We start from the raw sequence: 17,254 nt of genomic DNA on the forward strand, positions 1-17,254 counted from the left end.
GCGACGGGCAAAAGGCTTGCTGTGCATTAAAGATCCACTCAACTACAACAGAAGATAAGGCAGGTTGTGGAGTGATCTGCTGCTTTTGCTGAGGGGTAGTTTCACTCCGCTGCCACAAGCCAATCACAGTCCAGGGGATCCAGCTGGCCATGTCAATCCTGCTGGCACGGTCCAATCACATTCTGGGGGAGGCGGGGTCTAGCAGACCATGTCAAATCTGCTGGTATGAACTAATTGCAGGCCAGGGATTCCAGCCAATTGGGTCACAACAGCTCAACTAGATCCCGCCCCCCCGACTGATCATGTCAGATCTGCTGGTATGAACCAGTCATAGTCCAGGGGCTCCAGTTGACCATGTCATATCTGCTGGAAATTGGTTTATTATTGTCACATGTACCAAGATACATTGAAAAACTTTATTTTGTATGCCATCCAGACAGATTATTTCACTACAATAGAATATCGAGGTAGTACAAGGGAAAAGCAATAACAGAATGCAGAACAGTGTTACAGAGAAAGTGCAGTGCAGACAGACAATAAGGTACAAGGCCATGACGAGGTAGATTGTGAGGTCAAGAGTCCATCTTATCGTACCAGGGAACCGTTCAATAATCTTATAACAGCGGGATAGAAGCTGTCCTTGAGCCTGGTGGTATGTGTTTTCAGGCTTTTGTATCTTCTGCTCGATGGGAGGAGAAGAGAGAACGTCTGGGGTGGGCGGGGTCTCTGATTATGTTGGCTGCTTTACCAAGGCAGTGAAAAGTGTAGACAGAGTCCATGGAGGGGAGGCTGGTTTCTGTGATGTGCTGAGCTGTGAAATCCAGCCTCCCCTCCATGGACTCTTTGTCTACACTTGGCATGAACCAGTCACAGCCCAGGGAACTTTGTTGGCCTGTTGTGAACTCCGCTGACATGAAGCAATCACCAGACCACGTCGATCTGTATTGTAAACGAATGTAAGAATGCTGCATCCTCAGCCATGGAGTTGCCAATCCTATGGTCTTCCCCGGCACCGTCTCCATGCAGCATGGTGGTTGAGCCATCTATCCACCCAGAGCACCATTCCTCACGGATGTTCCCAGCCCAACTCAACTCAAGGGTGAATCAAACTGCTGCTGACTCTCCCTCTGCTAAGGAGTCCCACCAGCGGGGGGTGGGTGGAGATGTGCAGATTAGCTTGGCAGCAAGGTGGAGCTATGAGGGACCAGAACCTTCTATAAAAGGTGGGGGTCGAATTTTCACAGGGAGTCTTGGATTTTATGCTGTCACATTCAGCAGAAACCTAAGCCCCATTTACTTATTCCTGGGGTTCACGTCTCATCCAGAGACACAAACACAAAATCCCTGTACGTACTGAGGAGTAGCTACAGTGTTGGAGTTGCCATCATAGGGACGAGATGTCAGGGATTTATCCAATATTTATCCTTCTTCATGAACGATGGTTCACTCAGTCATTTACCACATAACTGTTTGTGGGATCTTGCAGATTGGCTGCCAGGATTCCCACAGCAGTGACTACACCTCATTGACATGAAGTACTTCATTCTTTTTCAATTTTTTTATTAGTTTCCAAATTAATACAGATTAATATATAACATCGATGATTGTACATGTAATACAAAGAGATCAAGAGAACAATCATGGCGTAGATAATCATAAAGAATAATAAAATATAAAAAACATCTTTAGATCTCATGATCTCTTAGTAGATGAATATAGTTTAAAAGAAAGGAAAGAAAAAGATTTATTGTAATTTCTCAGAAGAAACAGAGCAATATTATGTCGTCAACTCCATTCCTCTAAATTGAAAAGTTATTGAAAAGGGATCTATATCTTGTGAAAGTATTGAATAAATGGACTCCAAATGTCTTCAAATTTAAGCAAAGGATCAACAGTACCACTCCTAATTTTTTCCAAGTTTAAACATGATATAGTTTGAGAGAACCATTGAAAAGTAGTAGGGGGTATTGGATCCTTCCATTTAAGTAAAATGGATCGTTTGGCCATTAATGTGACAAAGGCAATCATACGGTAAGCAGAAGTAGATAAATGGCCAGACTCTGTCCTTGGTAATCCAAAAATTGCAGTGATAGGGTGAGGTTGTAAATCAATCTTCACTACGTTTGAAATAATGTTAAAGATGTCTTTCCAATATTTTTCCAAAAGAGGACAGGACCAAAACATATGTGTCAGAGAAGCCACATTCGATTTACATCTGTCACATATAGGATTTATATGGTGATAAGAACAGGCTAGCTTATCTTTTGACATATGGGTCCTGTGAACTACCTTAAACTGTATCAAAGAGTGTCTGGTACACATTGAAGATGTATTAACTAAATGAAGAATTTTCTTCCATGTCTCTGTTGGTAAAGATGTCTGGAGTTCGCTTTCCCAATCATTCTTAATTTTGTCCAGTGATTCTGGACATATTTTCATAACTAAATCATAGATTATTGCTATTAAGCCCTTCTGATAAGGATTAAGACCTAAATTTTTTTCCGTAATTTCAGTTTTATATGGTGTAGGAAAAGAGGGTATAGTAGCTTTTAAAAAATTTCTAATCTGCAAATATCGAAAAAAGTGTGATCTAGGCAAATTATATTTGTTAGACAATTGTTCAAAAGATGAAAAACAGTTATCAATGAATAAATCACGGAAACATACTATTCCCTTCCTTTTCCATATGGAAAAAGCTGAGTCAACTCTGGATGGATGAAAGAAAAAAATTAGATTGAATGGGACATGACAAGTTAAATTTATTCAATCCAAAAAATTGACGAAATTGAAACCATATTCGTATTGTACGTTTAACAATTGGGTTAGTCATATGTTTACTTAATTTGGTAAGTGCAAAAGGGCGTGAAGCTCCTAAAATAGAAACTAATGAAAATCTGTGTACTGATTGATGCTCAAGGTGTACCCATTTGGGACATTGAATTACGTCTAAATCTTGTATCCAAAAAATTAAATATCTGATATTAATTGCCCAATAGTATAACCTAAAGTTAGGCAGGGCCATACCACCATCCTTCTTCAGTTTTTGTAAATATTTCTTACTTAATCTTGGGTTTTTATTCTGCCAAATATATGAAAGAATTTTAGAATCAATCGTGTCAAAAAAAGATTTTGGGACGAAAGTTGGAATCGCTTGAAATAAGTATAAAAATGTCGGTAAAATATTCATCTTAACCGCATTAATTCGGCCTACCAATGATAAAGACAGTGGGGATCATGTAGTAAATAGTTGTTTAACATGGTCAATTAAAGGCAGTAAATTAACTTTAAATAGGTCCTTATGTTTCTTGGTAATTTTAACACCTAAATACATAAAATAGTCAGTTACTAATCTAAAAGGTAATTGCCTGTAAATTGGGGTTTGCATATTTAATGGAAAAAGTTCACTCTTATTAAGATTTAATCTATAACCAGAGAAAACACTAAACTGATCTAGTAGTGATAGTACTGCAGGGTTAGATTCCTCCAGGTTAGAAATATAAGGTAACAGGTCATCTGTGTAAACAGATATCTTATGAATCTTCTGTCCACGAGTAATACCACATATGTTTGAAGGATCCCGGAGTGCAATAGCCAAGGGTTCCAAAGCAATATCAAATAATGAAGGACTTAAAGGGCAACCTTGTCTCGTTCCTCGAAAAAGCCTAAACAAAGGGGATCTTTGATTATTGGTAAGTATTGAAGCCATAGGTGTAATGAAGTACTTCAGAGTGTCCCTGAGAGGATGATGAAAGGAACTATATAAATGCAAGTCTTAATCCTGGCAAACTAATGGAATAAATCATTACACAGTAGCTTCCCCCATCTCCAACCAAGACAGAAATTCTACACCATTGTGTCCCCTCAGTTTATTTTGTTTGGTTACTTTGGCTACTATTCATAACTGTTTGCTGAGGGTGTAAAATGCATGTTCTCTGTCTACTGTCACTGCATGTACTTGCGCTGCTCGACTGTCTCCACACCCAGACCCAAGCTTTACCCGAGACACTACAAGCAGAGGTACTGTTTGCATTGAACTTTGCACTCTTAAGCAGTCAGATTAAGAATACAACACACAAATGCCATTATGGTGTACCTCGCGTGTATATTTTTGATGGTGTATATGCTATTTTGATGTCAGTCTAGAATTGTGGATTAATAATGTATTCTTTTTTTAAAGTATTTGAATGGACAGAAATGAACACAACTGCAATAAAATAATGCAACAGGACAAATTTGCCTTGACACTGGTTGCTTGTGTGTTTAACTGTCTGCTGCAAGCCATGAATTCTGGGGTGTCCACACTGATCATAATGTGTTTATGAGTGAAACCACTGTCTTACCTTTTGTGTGCTGCTCCTAGTCACTCTGATGGTACAAGGTGTTGTAACTTTAGCAAGGGCCATGCATTATCCTGAGGTGGATCAGTGTTGAAGATGGCTTTCCTCCTTGCCCCCTCCCCCTTTTTGCTTTCGAACACATCCAACATCCTGAGGCTAACTGTTGTAATATTAAGGGATGCGAATTAATTTAACAGATGCTTTCTTAATTCCCAACAACAGGACAGCAGAGACTGGCATGAAAGAGACAGTATTTCTCTTTCTAGAGTAGTGTTGATATTCTCAGTTTTTATTTGTCTACACCAGACTTTCTACATTACTTCACTTAGTAGTTGAAGGGTTTGCTGTTTCATATTTGTACCCATAGTTATCTAAAGAAAGACCAGTAAGCCTTCTGCCTTCGTCAAGGCTTTCAGAAGGGAGTTGGCGTGGAACTGCAGGAAAAGAGTGGGAGAATGGTACTGATGCAGGGTTTTGACCCAAAACGTCATCAATTCCTTCCATAGATGCTGCTTGACCCATTAAGTTCCTCTGGCCGATTGTTTATTGTGGGGGAGTGGATTGCCCTATGAAGAGCCAGTATGAGTTTGGTGGGCCAAATGGCCTATTCCTGTGCTGGATGGATTCAATGAAACAACTTGTATTAGAACATAGAATAGAACTTAACAGGAACAGAATAATTAAGCTCATGACACCTATTCCCTTCTGCCTGCACATGGTCCATATCTCTCCATTCTCTGCATATTCATGTGCCTATCGAAGATCATGTGCCTATATGTATACATATAGCACCTTTTAATGCTGCTTCATTGGAGTCACGTCAATCAATTTTAAACCTATAGCATGACCAAAAGTTTTAACGAGTGTCTTGAAGCAATTGAAAGAGAGCGAGAGGCTTAAGGAGAAAACTTCAGAGCTCGGAACACAGTGTAATTGAAGGTGCAGCAGACAATGACACGTTAAAATCAGGACATGCCAGAAGCCAAAATTGGAAGAGCCCAGAGGTTATAGAAGGCAGAGGCAACAAAATGGAAAGATTTGAAAACCATGATGAGAGTATTTTGAAAATGGGTTGTTTGAAGACTGAGAGCAGTGAAGGGCAGAGAACTCTAGTGTTAATGGACTGCAGTTGGTGTAAGGTAGGGTACTGGCAGTACAGGCTACTTGAGTATAGAGAGTGAAAGATGGTCGGCCGGTCAGGAGAGAGTGGGAATAGATATATCTTCTGACCCTTTGATCTCTCTCCCTTGCCCACTCTGATCCTTTGCCATCTCTCTCCCTGTTCTCTCCACATCTCCCATCCTCTCTCTCCCCTCACTGGCCCATTGGTCCTCCCTCTCTCCAACCCCCTGCCCCTTCTCCCCATGCTTTGTCTCTGACCCTCCCCCCACTGACCCCTGATTCATTGCTGAACCCCCCACTAACCCCCTGTCCCCCCACTAACCCCCAGATCCCCTCACCCTGACCCCCTGATCCCCCCTGTCCCCCCACTGACCCCCAGATCCCCTCACCCTGACCCCCTGATCCCCCCTGTCCCCCCACTGACCCCCAGATCCCCTCACCCTGACCCCCTGATCCCCCCTGTCCCCCCACTGACCCCCTGATCCCCTCACCCTGACCCCCTGATCCCCCCTGTCCCCCCACTGACCCCCTGATCCCCTCACCCTGACCCCCTGATCCCCCCTGTCCCCCCACTGACCCCCTGATCCCCTCACCCTGACCCCCTGATCCCCCCTGTCCCCCCACTAACCCCCTGACCCCCCCCCCCCACTGACTCCTGATCCATTGCTGACCTCTCCACTGACCCCCTGATCCCCCCCCGACATTGTTCCGTCTCCACCGCCTGGTGGCGCCCGTTGCGCTCTCTGACGCCATCGTTCTGCGACGGTCCGCGGTGACGCCATCATTGTGCGCCGCCGCGGCCCCGTGAGGAGCAGCAGCAACACCAGCAGCGGCGGCAGCAGCAGCAGCAGCAGCATGGACACGGCGGCCCGGGTGTGGGGGCTGGGGCGGAGTGTGGTGAGAGGGGGAGGGTGAGAGGGGGAGGGTGAGAGGGGGAGGGTGAGAGGGGGAGGGGGGAGGGGGAGGGTGAGAGGGGGAGGGGGGAGGGGGAGGGTGAGAGGGGGAGGGGGGAGGGTGAGAGGGGGAGGGGGGAGGGGGGAGGGTGAGAGGGGGAGGGGGGAGGGTGAGAGGGGGAGGGTGAGAGGGGGAGGGAGAGGGTGAGAGAGGGAGGGGGAGGGGGAGGGTGAGAGGGGGAGGGTGAGAGGGGGAGGGGGAGGGGGAGGGTGAGAGGGGGAGGGGGAGGGTGAGAGGGGGAGGGGGAGGGGGAGGGTGAGAGGGGGAGGGGGAGGGGGGGTGAGAGGGGGAGGGGGGGGTGAGGGGGGGAGGGGGAGGGTGAGGGGGGGAGGGGGTGAGGGGGGGGAGGGGGTGAGAGGGGGAGGGGAGGGGGGGAGGGGAGAGGGGGGGAGGGGAGAGGGGGGAGGGGAGAGGGGTGGGGGAGGGAGGGAGGGGTGGGGGAGGGAGGGGAGGGGGGAGGGAGGGGTGGGGGAGGGGGGGAGGGGTGGGGGGAGGGGGGGAGGGGTGGGGGGAGGGGGGGAGGAGGGGTGGAGAGGGGGGAAGGAGGGGAGAGGTGGGAGAGGGGTGGGGTGAAGGGGGAGGGGATCCTGAGGGAGGGGCTGGGACAGGGAGTGGGTGGCAGGGGGATGGGGATGTGAGGGGGTGAATACAGGTGGGTTAGGGGTGGAGGGGGCTTAATATGAGGGAGTTAGCACGAAGGGAGGGAATGTTGCTTGGTGGGCAGGCAGATGTGAGGGAGAGCAGGTGAGTCCCAGCGCTTGTTCCCCTGTCTAATGACCTCCTACTGGAGTCTCTGCCCTCTGAGGGGGCTCAGCCATTGAGGGTCACTCGAGACGTGACTGCCCTGTAAGTAAATACTGTGGAAACCTCTCCTGGTTAAGGGACTACTCCTATCAGAAGGCGAGGAGACAGCCAGCAGCCCCTGCTGTTCCTTCATACCAAGCACGGTGTTTATTTCTAGAGAAAAAGAATTGAAAAGTTAAGCCAACCTGTATCAGACTCCTTGTAGGCCATGCTTGGAGTACCATATACAACTGTGGACCTTGTATTGTGAAATGATTCTGGACACTGATCAGAGTTTCAGTGGGAGAGCATTTGGGGAACAGTGATCATAACTCAATAAGATAGGTATGGATAAGGAGAAAGCTGGACCTAGAGGATGGAATTGCTAAACTAGGGGAGGGCCAATAATAACAGTATTAGGCATTTGTTGGAGAGAGTAGATTGAGAATGGCTGTTATTGGGTAAGTCCATATCTGACATGTGGGAGTTGCTTAAAAGCCAGCTGATCAGAATTCAGGATCAACGTGCTCCTGTGAAGAAGAAAGACAAAGATGGCAAGGTTGAGGAATGTTGGATGGCGAGCAACATTGTAAATTTCGTCATAAAGAAAAAGGAAGCATATGTTAGGTTTCAGAAGCTGAAATCGGACAGGGCCTTTAAATATAAAGGAAGCAGTGGTCTGATTAGTAAGTTTGCAGACAACACAAAAATTGAGTTATGGATCGTGAGGAAGATTGTCAGAGGGTGCATAGATCAGGTGGAAATGTTGGGAGAGAGATGGCAGATGAATTCATCTGATGGCAGATGAATTCATCTGATGGCAGATGAATTCATCTGATGGCAGATGAATAATCTTTCAGGTGGCACTTTGGGAGGTGAAATGCTGGATGAGAGTGTACCCTTGAGGATCTTGGGATGCAAGTCCACAGCTCCCTGAAGGTGACGACACAAGTAGATAGGGTGGTAAAGAAGGCTACGGCTTTCCAACCTTCACCATTTGGGGCATTGAGTATAAAAGCTGGCAAGTCGCATTGCAATTTTGATTAGGCCACCTTTGGAGTATTACGTGCAACTCTGGTCGCCACATTACAGGAAAGATGTGGAGGTTTTGGAGAGGGTGCAGAAGAGATTTACTGGGATGCTGCCTGGATTAGAGGGCATGTGGTCTCAGGAGACGTTGGACAGACTTGGATTATTTTCTCTGGAGTGTTGGAGGCTGAAGGACGTATTATTGGAATCTGATGAATAGATTGCAGACTTGTAATCACTCTCCATTTTCCTCCTTAGCTCGTGTGTTGCTAAAATCCTTGTCTATTCCAAATCCGTCCTGGCTGACTTCCCATCTTCCATAGATGTAAGGTCATTAGCAGGGCCTAATCCTTCTATGTACTGAGTCTTGTTCATTCTTATTATTGTTGGACAACTTGGCCTCCAGTGAAGCAATGCCTCAATTTTAATCATTCTGGCCCTCTCTTATCTCTGTGAATTTTAGCCCCATCACAGTCAGATTGTTGAAACTCATACTGTGCACCACCACCTTACAAAAAAAACTGTGCACCACCATCTTACAAAAAAAACTAACAGAAACCTGTGTCATTTTCTTTCCAAATCTCCCTGCTAGAAAAAGGCTGGGGTGAAGTCAATTTAACATCTTAGTGTAGTTCGCTACCATTTTGTTGGGAAACTTGTCAAGGAATTGTCAAGATCTATGGCTCGGGTGGTGGCCAGTGAGTCCACCGTGTCCATGCCAGTTGAAAAGACAGTTATCCAGTCTGGTCCCACTTTCCAGCACTGTCTGCATCTTTGTGGATTCAGGCACATCTTTCCAATACAGTGAGGGCAGCTGGCTCCATCATCCTAAACAGCTCCACCCAAGCCAGACTTTTCTCATAACTTAATGTTCCCAGCACTGGCGATATCCACGGAAGTCTCCTCTGCATCCTGTCCTGTGCTTCTGCATCCTTCTGTAAGTCGGTACAAGCCACTTAGGCAATACTCCAGAGGTGGATGGGGGCTAAGTCAAGAATATAGAGTTGAGGTGCAGAATGGCAATGACCCGTAGGCGGTGGAAAAGGCTTGAAACTGAATGAACTACTCTTAGGCTCAAGTCAGCAGATCATCATTGTACTGATGGGTGCTCTATTCTGTGTACAGAAACTTGGAAATGAACTGATGATTAACAGGCTGTTTTTTCACTCCCAGTCCCTTGTTCTCACTGGTACGATACGAAGGAACTTTTCAGCACAAACCAGCGGTGAGGTCCATATTGCAAATGTATTAAAGAGCAAATTTCCACAAGCTTCATTGGTCAAGGTTGTGGATATTTCAGGCAAGTATTGAAAACAGTTGGTTTCTATCTCCTACAGCAGCCTTCAGAAAGTGAGCAAGTACTAGAGAGAACTTGCTGACATTTTTACAAGAGTACAGGGTAGAAGCTCGCCAAACTCGTAACAAATAGAAGACAAGTTATCTAAACAAAGTTGTTGTGTTACTGGATGGGTGATCCATAGGGATGGATTAGGAGCTGGGGAATTTAAACTTGGTTAATCTTCAGTGAAAAGCTAGTGTTAATAAGTAACTGGGAAACTGCTGAATTATCATTTAAAGTCTCATGGTTTACTAGCTCCCGTGAGTCCAACCTGTGCGTGAGTCCAGACCCAAAGCAATGTGGTTGAACCTTAACTGAAGTCACCGTACTGTGAATGAATTAATCTGTTACCTTCTGCAGCTGATGATTTTCTCATTCCAGCCCATGCTCTGGAAGTGACCCTAGGAATGAAGAGTCATGAATAATCAAGAAAATTAAGATTGAACTGGCCCTTATTGTTTGCCCATATTGGCTGTGATACTAAATTGACCTCTGTTCTCCTGGGTTGAAGGTCTTTTTGGATGCTTTCCCACAATCCAATAAAATAGCCCACAGGCTGGGTCTAGCTTCAATGTTGTACCTTCCATCACTCTTCAGGTCTACACTTGGACGATAGCTTCCTCGAATGAGATACTTGTGGGACTCTACATCGCGTGTAACTGAGCAGCAGTCAGACTTGGAGAGAGAAGGAAGATATTGGAATGGAGAATGTTGCTGATATTTAAATTAAAAAGCTGCATCTTGTTCCTACTTCCTTAACAGTTTCAGCAGGTTTCCCCTGATCAATGTTCTGCACTTAGCCTGTAGTTTTGCTTTCCCTCCCACCTTTTTTTTTGAAAGTTGGTGTTACATTTGCTGTTTTCCAATCCACTGGAACTTTTCCACACCTCAGGAAATTTTGGAAGATCTCAATGTATCCATTATCTCTGGAGCCATCTCTTTTGGAACCCTAGTTTGTCAGGCATCAGGCCCAGGGGACCAGTCAGTTTTTAATTCTATTAGATTGACTAATATTTCTTCTTCATGATATTGATATGTGTTGCACAGAGGTTGGAGCCAATTACTGATGATCTCTTACTACCCCTCCCCTCCCCTCCCCTCCCACACCCACCCCCACTTCCCCTCTCATAGGAGGTTGTGGAGCCATGTATGAAGTCCACGTTGAATCAGTCGAATTTAAAGGAAAGCGACTCGTGCAACAGCACCAGATGATTAACCAGGTATCGGTGCCTCGAGGTCATTGGTTTTGGATATCCATGTGATGTGGGCTGAGGGATGGCTTCCTAAATAGCTTAGTTAATGCTCAAAGCAGGATCATTTCTTTGTGGAGTGTAAATCCCATGTCTTGTATGCTGTGAAATGTCCAGATGATTTGTGAATACGTGAACAATCTTTATAATGGCAAATTTCATCACTGACGTCTCCCTTTCTGGAAAGGTGGCTTCTGACATCTGGGAAGCAGTTTATATTTTCCAAGGCCCCAAAGTGAACCTTTATTGCTGAAGCATTCTGTTGTACAATGGGGACAGGTTGGTAGAGTATCCTAATTCTGCAGGCCCATTCTCTCCAAAGCTTCAGCAACTGTGCCGTTGATGACTTGGAGCTCAGCTTCCAGATGTGTGAATCTGGAAGCATCATTTGTATACTGCAGCTTACTGACTGAAGTTGGTGTGACCTCGGTTCTGGAGATGATATGGGTTGAACAGTTTCCCCATTTGTTCTGTAGCTTAGGTCCAACAGGAAACTTTCTGGGGCTGAGATGCAGCATTGCAACAAGAAATACTGAAGAATGTGATGGGACAGTGATGCAGCCTTGCTTGACATTTGTGGTTCTGTTGTGGACGTGTTGCTTAAAATCACAGTTTGCATGCCATCATGAGGCTGACGTAAGATGGAGCGGACAGCAACATGTATGTTAGGAGGGTGGCTTAATCACGTTCTCGATTGGACGTACAGATCTGCCAGTTGGAAGACAAACATAGTAACGATGCCTTTTTCCAAAATATTGGAGCAGAATTAGGCCATTCGGCCCATCGAGTCTGCCTCGCTATTCAATCATGGCTAATTGTTTTTAACCCCATTCTCCTGCCTTCTCACTGTAACCCTTTCCTCTCCCTCTTCTCCCCACTCCATTTGACAGGAAGCACCCTTGTTCTGCTCTGTCTTCACATCAGAGACTAACAGAGCTCTAGTGCTTTGCACTGAAGAATTAGTTCCTTGTGCATTTCTTTGTTTCTGTCATGTTTAATTTAACAGTTCCCTTGCACGGGAACCTGCTCTTGGTTTATTGTCTTGGATGAGAACAATGAATCAATGGGGCTAATAATCGCTATAGATTATTTGAATATCTCTTTAATTAATCTCTTCTGTCCAGCTGTGGTGCACACAAAGTCTGGTGCACTGGACCTTGATAGTTCACTGGCCAAGACTCTGGGTTCCAAAGGTTGTGCATTCAGTGTGGTACCATAGGGAGTGGTACTGTCGTTCAAATGAAACAGAGAACCTGTCAGCTCTGTCTGGTCCTGCAAATCCCACCATACTTTATTGAGGTGAGCTGTGCCAGTGCTCAGTCCTTTGATTCTCCTTCAATCGTCATCACTCTCACAGATTATCTGGTCATGATCACTTTACAAGGTGTAGATTGGCTGCCACGTTTCCTGCATTTGTAGACTTAATGTATGTGGGTCAACTTGAAGCTGAAGAAAGTGCCATAGCTTGCAGTTTCTTTCTCTATTCTAGGCATTAAAAAATGAAATCCAAGGCATGCATGGACTGAGGATATTTACTGCTGTTCCAAAGTAGCCAAAGGAGCTTGACCGAGGGGAGGATAGTCAGCAGAACGGAACGGAAAGTGGACCAAAATGAATTGAGATTGTGCAACAAATGCATGAACTGTACTTGTCTGAACGGGGATGAGGTCTTGTGGTGAGCCAGGAAAATGTATCCCAGGACCAGATACATCCATTGCTCTGTTATACTTGAGACTGATTGTCTACAAGCACCTCAGGATTTGATAATGAACAATTCCAGATCTATGAACAAAAGGAATATCCTTAAAAAGAGACTATTAGAAACACAATGTCATTTTTTCTGATTAGCAGACAATGAGCCATATTCTTTGCACTGCTTACCAAAGGAGTCAAACGGTGATGCTTGGACACACTGGGAACATGCAGCAGGCAAGTCAGCAGCTGAACAGGGAAAACACAGGTTTATGTTTCAGCTTTGGCATTTTCACAAACAGCAAGCATGGTAGGTCAGTCGTATCTAATTAACTGGGTGGATGGGTGGGGCATGTCTCTGAAAAGGCACAAATGAGGACCACTGACTGTATCTCAGAGACAAGTGTTAACAGTTTAAAATTGCATGGATCAGACGGATTGACAGGAGCCAGCCAGCATTCCTGACTTGTGCTTTTTACCCTCAATGACAGGGAGTCCTTGTCAGTACTGACCTCAGACCCTACCCTGTTTTGCCTCTGTCCAGCAGCAGACAATCCGGTGACTTTGTCGTCTGTTTCACTGCTGATTAATGGTAAATGCTGCTTTAATTTAAATCTTGGAAAGGTGTTGTTCTGGTTAACTTCTTGCTGTGATCAGGTTGTGACACAGGCACTGGCTCTGCCTGTTGTTTACTCATAGGAGAAAGGTGCTGCAGAGAGGATTGAATTGGGTTTAGCTGTTTTCCTTGTTCTGTCATTATTTGTAGGCCTGGGGGTCTTTTATCAGGACACTTTGAACATAGAACCACTCTCTGAGTAAAAAACTTACCCCTCACGTCTGTTCTGAACCTACCCCTTCTCACCTTAAATGCATGCCCTCTGGTATTGGGTCACTCAGTAACGGGAAAGAGATATTGCTTGTCCACCCTATCTATGCCCCTCATAATCTTATACACTTCCAACAGATCACCTCTCAGCCTCCCTTGCTCCAGAGAAAAGAGCCCAAGTTTGTCCACTTGAGGACAGAGGAAAGGCTGTCACATCACTCATCTTAGGACATCATGAGATAACCACCTCCCTTCGGTCTATCATGTGAACTCTGCGTACGTTGTGAAGAGATGCTGCTAAGATCATTTAAAAGTCAGTTTCCTTTGAAGAGTAATGCATAAACCCAGGCCCAAAAGCACATGCATTGTGTGTGTCTGACGCTACTCCAGCCCAGTTCAGCAACTAAAGTTGATTTTCACTTCCATCGAAGTACACATAAGTACACATCTTCTATCTTAGTACACGTAAGGTACAGGCAGTCCTGGGTCGATCTCTGGGCCTCATTGAGTCATTGGAGTAAATGCTATCACTGAAACACTGGAGTGAATGTGCATTCTGAGAATTGAATATCATGTGTTATCTGTGCCTGACCAGTGGGTGCAGATTGCTAAAGTTGCAGAACAGGGAGGGAGAGTCACTGAGTTCTGGATCATGCAGACATAAAGTGTGTGTTCGAATTGTTTTAGGTGTTCAATACTACAGATGATTGCATCAGTATTTTATTTAAATATTTGACATTCTTTAACTTTAAAATGTGTGTGTGTCCTCATACTAAAGTGTATTGATCATAGTGTTAATTTAGCGTTTAGTATATTGAAATATCTGAAAATGTTTTTAATGTAGCAGTCAGTGACTGAGTAACTGATTCCTCCCACAGCAGTGAGTTTAACAATGTTAAACTGTTTCTGGATTGAGGATTAATGAGGCCCAAAGTACCCCGTGAATAGTGTCCTGAGATCATTGATGTACATTGAATGGAGCATAGGTTTGACATCGTGGAACAAGACCTCCCACCAGTGCAACAGATACCCCACAAGAAAATATATTTTAGTCCCTGAAGCAACATCTTTTTCACTGTCTCCACCTCTGATCCCAGTGCAACAGCAATGGTCAGAACTAGAATTGATGTGTGAGTCCCTTATCCTTCACTTCCTGGTGTGATAGGCCAAGTTCACCCTCAGCAAAGTCAGCCAATGTGGGCATGGATCAATATTCAAAGCAGTTTCCCACTGTGCTGCTGAACTAAACACTTAATGGAATTTAATGCAGTACCAGAATGCAGCCTCTGGAGGACACTGTTGCCACAGAAGCCAATCAGAAGTGTCAGTGGAAGGCTGGTTAGCAGATGTCTCAGATAAGAGCCAGAGTCCTTGTGTTTCTCGACCATTTATTTTTATCCTTTCTACAACGACGTTTCAGTAATTGCAAATGTGTATGTGAGAGAACTGGAGGCTGCAGGGGGGTGTATGATTATCACTTTATTAGCAGAATAAAAATCTCCTGCTGTCTTAAATTTGTGGCAGTTGAGGTTCAGTTTCTAATGAGTGTGAGTGCATCACAGCTGTAAATTGTTACGAAATGTGACTGAATTTGGCAATTTCAGAATGGCCACTGTGTTTGCCTGAAGTTCTCCCCTCCTGCCCTATTCCGTCAGTGGACTGGAAGGCCTCCTCTGAACATTAAAGTGACTTTCCCTTTCACACCTGGTTGACCTAAGAGCCTACATTAATTATTTGCCAGGTCATAGATATGGCAGGCTAATGCACTTGGGTTCACATGCACACAGCTCATGCTAGTAGATTGGTCTGTAAGTGACTGATTTTTGCATTCTTTTAACCTTCCCCATAAGTGTACACTAACATGTTAACATGAATCTAAATCAAAATTGCGTGATTTGATAAAATGGAAGTTCTAGTCTTTTAGCTTTGCAAGTAATCTCGATGTCATATTCTTGGAGTGCGATACCAGTGGTCATTCCCTCAAAACTGACGCCTCTGAAAGTTCATCCCATGTTTCCTAAAACTGTCCTTAAAAGCCTCCTCAGCCTGGCAATAGCTTCTACTTTTTGAACTTGAACTCGTGTGCTTTATTTTTTAAGCTTTTTAATGTGGACCAATTTAAAGGCAAAAGAATCCTGTGGCAGACCCCCAGTATTCCTCTCTTGGCCAATGTCACCAGTAACAGAATAACTGATTGTTCATCTCACAGGTGGGGTATTGCTGTGCTAAGTGACTTTTCATAACAGAAGCGACTTCACCTTGTAGTTTATTGCCTGTGAGTAAGAAGGTAATGAAGCACTAAAAATGGCAGGTCTTTATTTCTGACTTGTAACGGCAATAATGGAGTCATGGGAATGTATATTGTGCGTGTATCTCATCTGTAAGACAATGCATCAGGTGAATAAATAAAATTATGGCTAAGGAAAATGTGACAAAATATTAAAGCATTCACTCAATTTATAATCATGATTTCTTGAAGGATTTTTGCCTTCCCTCATGTTTTAGACCGAATTGGATTCAGCAGCTGTGTGGATCTCATTCAGAAAAGAAGGCCCGTTATTTCTTGCTTAAAATATTAAAGAAATGTGTCATCTTTAACTTTATGCCTTCTGGAAATCAGGTCATCTTTTACTCGCTTAGCTATTCACAGTAACAGAAATTTTGACCAGAGGTGTCCAAACTTTTGCATGCCACTGTATTTGGGAAAAGTGATCAAGATAAGGCAGTACACAATAAGTGGGAGGAGAGTGACAATTGTGAAGAGAGTGGGATCTTGGCGGGCATGTCCATGGATCCCTGAAGGCATCAGGACAAATAAATTGGTTCAGATGCCACGGAATGAATGCAGCCTGTATATAACTAGTTGGATAAAAGCTTGAGCACAGTGCATTTCTGGATCCAGCCAGTTACCAGTGGTCCCTGCACCTGCCTGGGTCAGGTGTGAAGGGCTGATTACATTGGCTCTCCGTGTCTCCTGAATTTGAATGAGTACTTGGAAGAGGTGACCAAGAGGATTGATCAGGGCAGGGCAGTAGACATTGTCCACATGGCTTTTAGCAAGGCCTTTGACAAGATCTCACGTTGTAGGCCGGTTCAGAAGGTTGGAACATATGGCATCCAGGGTGAGTTGGCTAACTGCAGACAAAATTGGCTTTGTGGTAGGAGTCAGAGGGTGGAGGGTTTTTTTTCAGATCGGAGACCTGTGACCAGTGGTGTGCTGCAGGGATCGCTGCTGGGTCCTCTGTTGCTCATCATCTAATTTAATGATTTGGATGAGAATGTAGGTGGCACGGTTAGTAAGTTTGCGGATGACACCAAAATTGGTGGTATAGCGGACAGTGAAGAAGGTTGTCTGAGGTTACAACGTTAACCCGATTTTGAAATCCCACTTCCATCTGCTGTAAATCACACAGTGCCACAAGTTAACTCAAATGTGTTTATTTAGCAATATATCGCTAGGGAGAAACCTCCTTACTCTCAGGCAGAGTCAGCGGCGGGGTTCTCCAAGGTAAAGAGGGGGCAGACAGTAATTTATACAAACATTGTCACACACACTTTAATGAGTCAGGCGCCGGAGTTCTTGGTTGAGCAGGAAACGGACAAAGGGCTACTGCAGATCGACAAAGAACAGCCTCACACCCCAGGTTCAGCTAATTGTTTTGCAATCGGGTGAGACAAAAGGCAGGTATCACCTTCATTGTTTGAGACAGCCTTCCCATTTCCCGTTAAGATTGACCATCTTTTCTTTTTCAATCTTTTTATTAGTTTTCAAATTAATAAAGATTGATATATAGCATCAATATTTCTACATGTAATACAAAGAGATCAGGAGAACAATCACAGCATAGATAATCATGAACAATAAAATATATTAAAAAAATCTGTAGATCCAACGATCTCTTAGTAAATGAATATAATATAA

At 44.5% G+C, this 17,254-nt stretch overlaps 1 protein-coding gene across 2 annotated transcripts in view; it reads left to right on the forward strand.

Annotated features, from left to right (window-relative positions):
- Positions 1–6,286: 6,286 nt before the first annotated feature.
- The window catches only part of nudt7 (nudix (nucleoside diphosphate linked moiety X)-type motif 7), a 44,807-nt gene continuing 33,839 nt past the window's right edge, over positions 6,287–17,254 (forward strand). For both annotated transcript variants that reach the window (XM_052028107.1, XM_052028108.1), the window contains exons 1-3: positions 6,287–6,356; positions 9,399–9,525; positions 10,696–10,784. In XM_052028107.1, the coding sequence (XP_051884067.1) occupies positions 6,315–6,356; positions 9,399–9,525; positions 10,696–10,784 (258 nt within the window). In that variant the 5' untranslated portion in view covers positions 6,287–6,314. The remainder of the gene's footprint in view (positions 6,357–9,398; positions 9,526–10,695; positions 10,785–17,254) is intronic.

The sequence above is a fragment of the Pristis pectinata genome, chromosome 13 (genome assembly GCF_009764475.1).
Source record: "Pristis pectinata isolate sPriPec2 chromosome 13, sPriPec2.1.pri, whole genome shotgun sequence".
NCBI lineage: Eukaryota > Metazoa > Chordata > Chondrichthyes > Rhinopristiformes > Pristidae > Pristis > Pristis pectinata.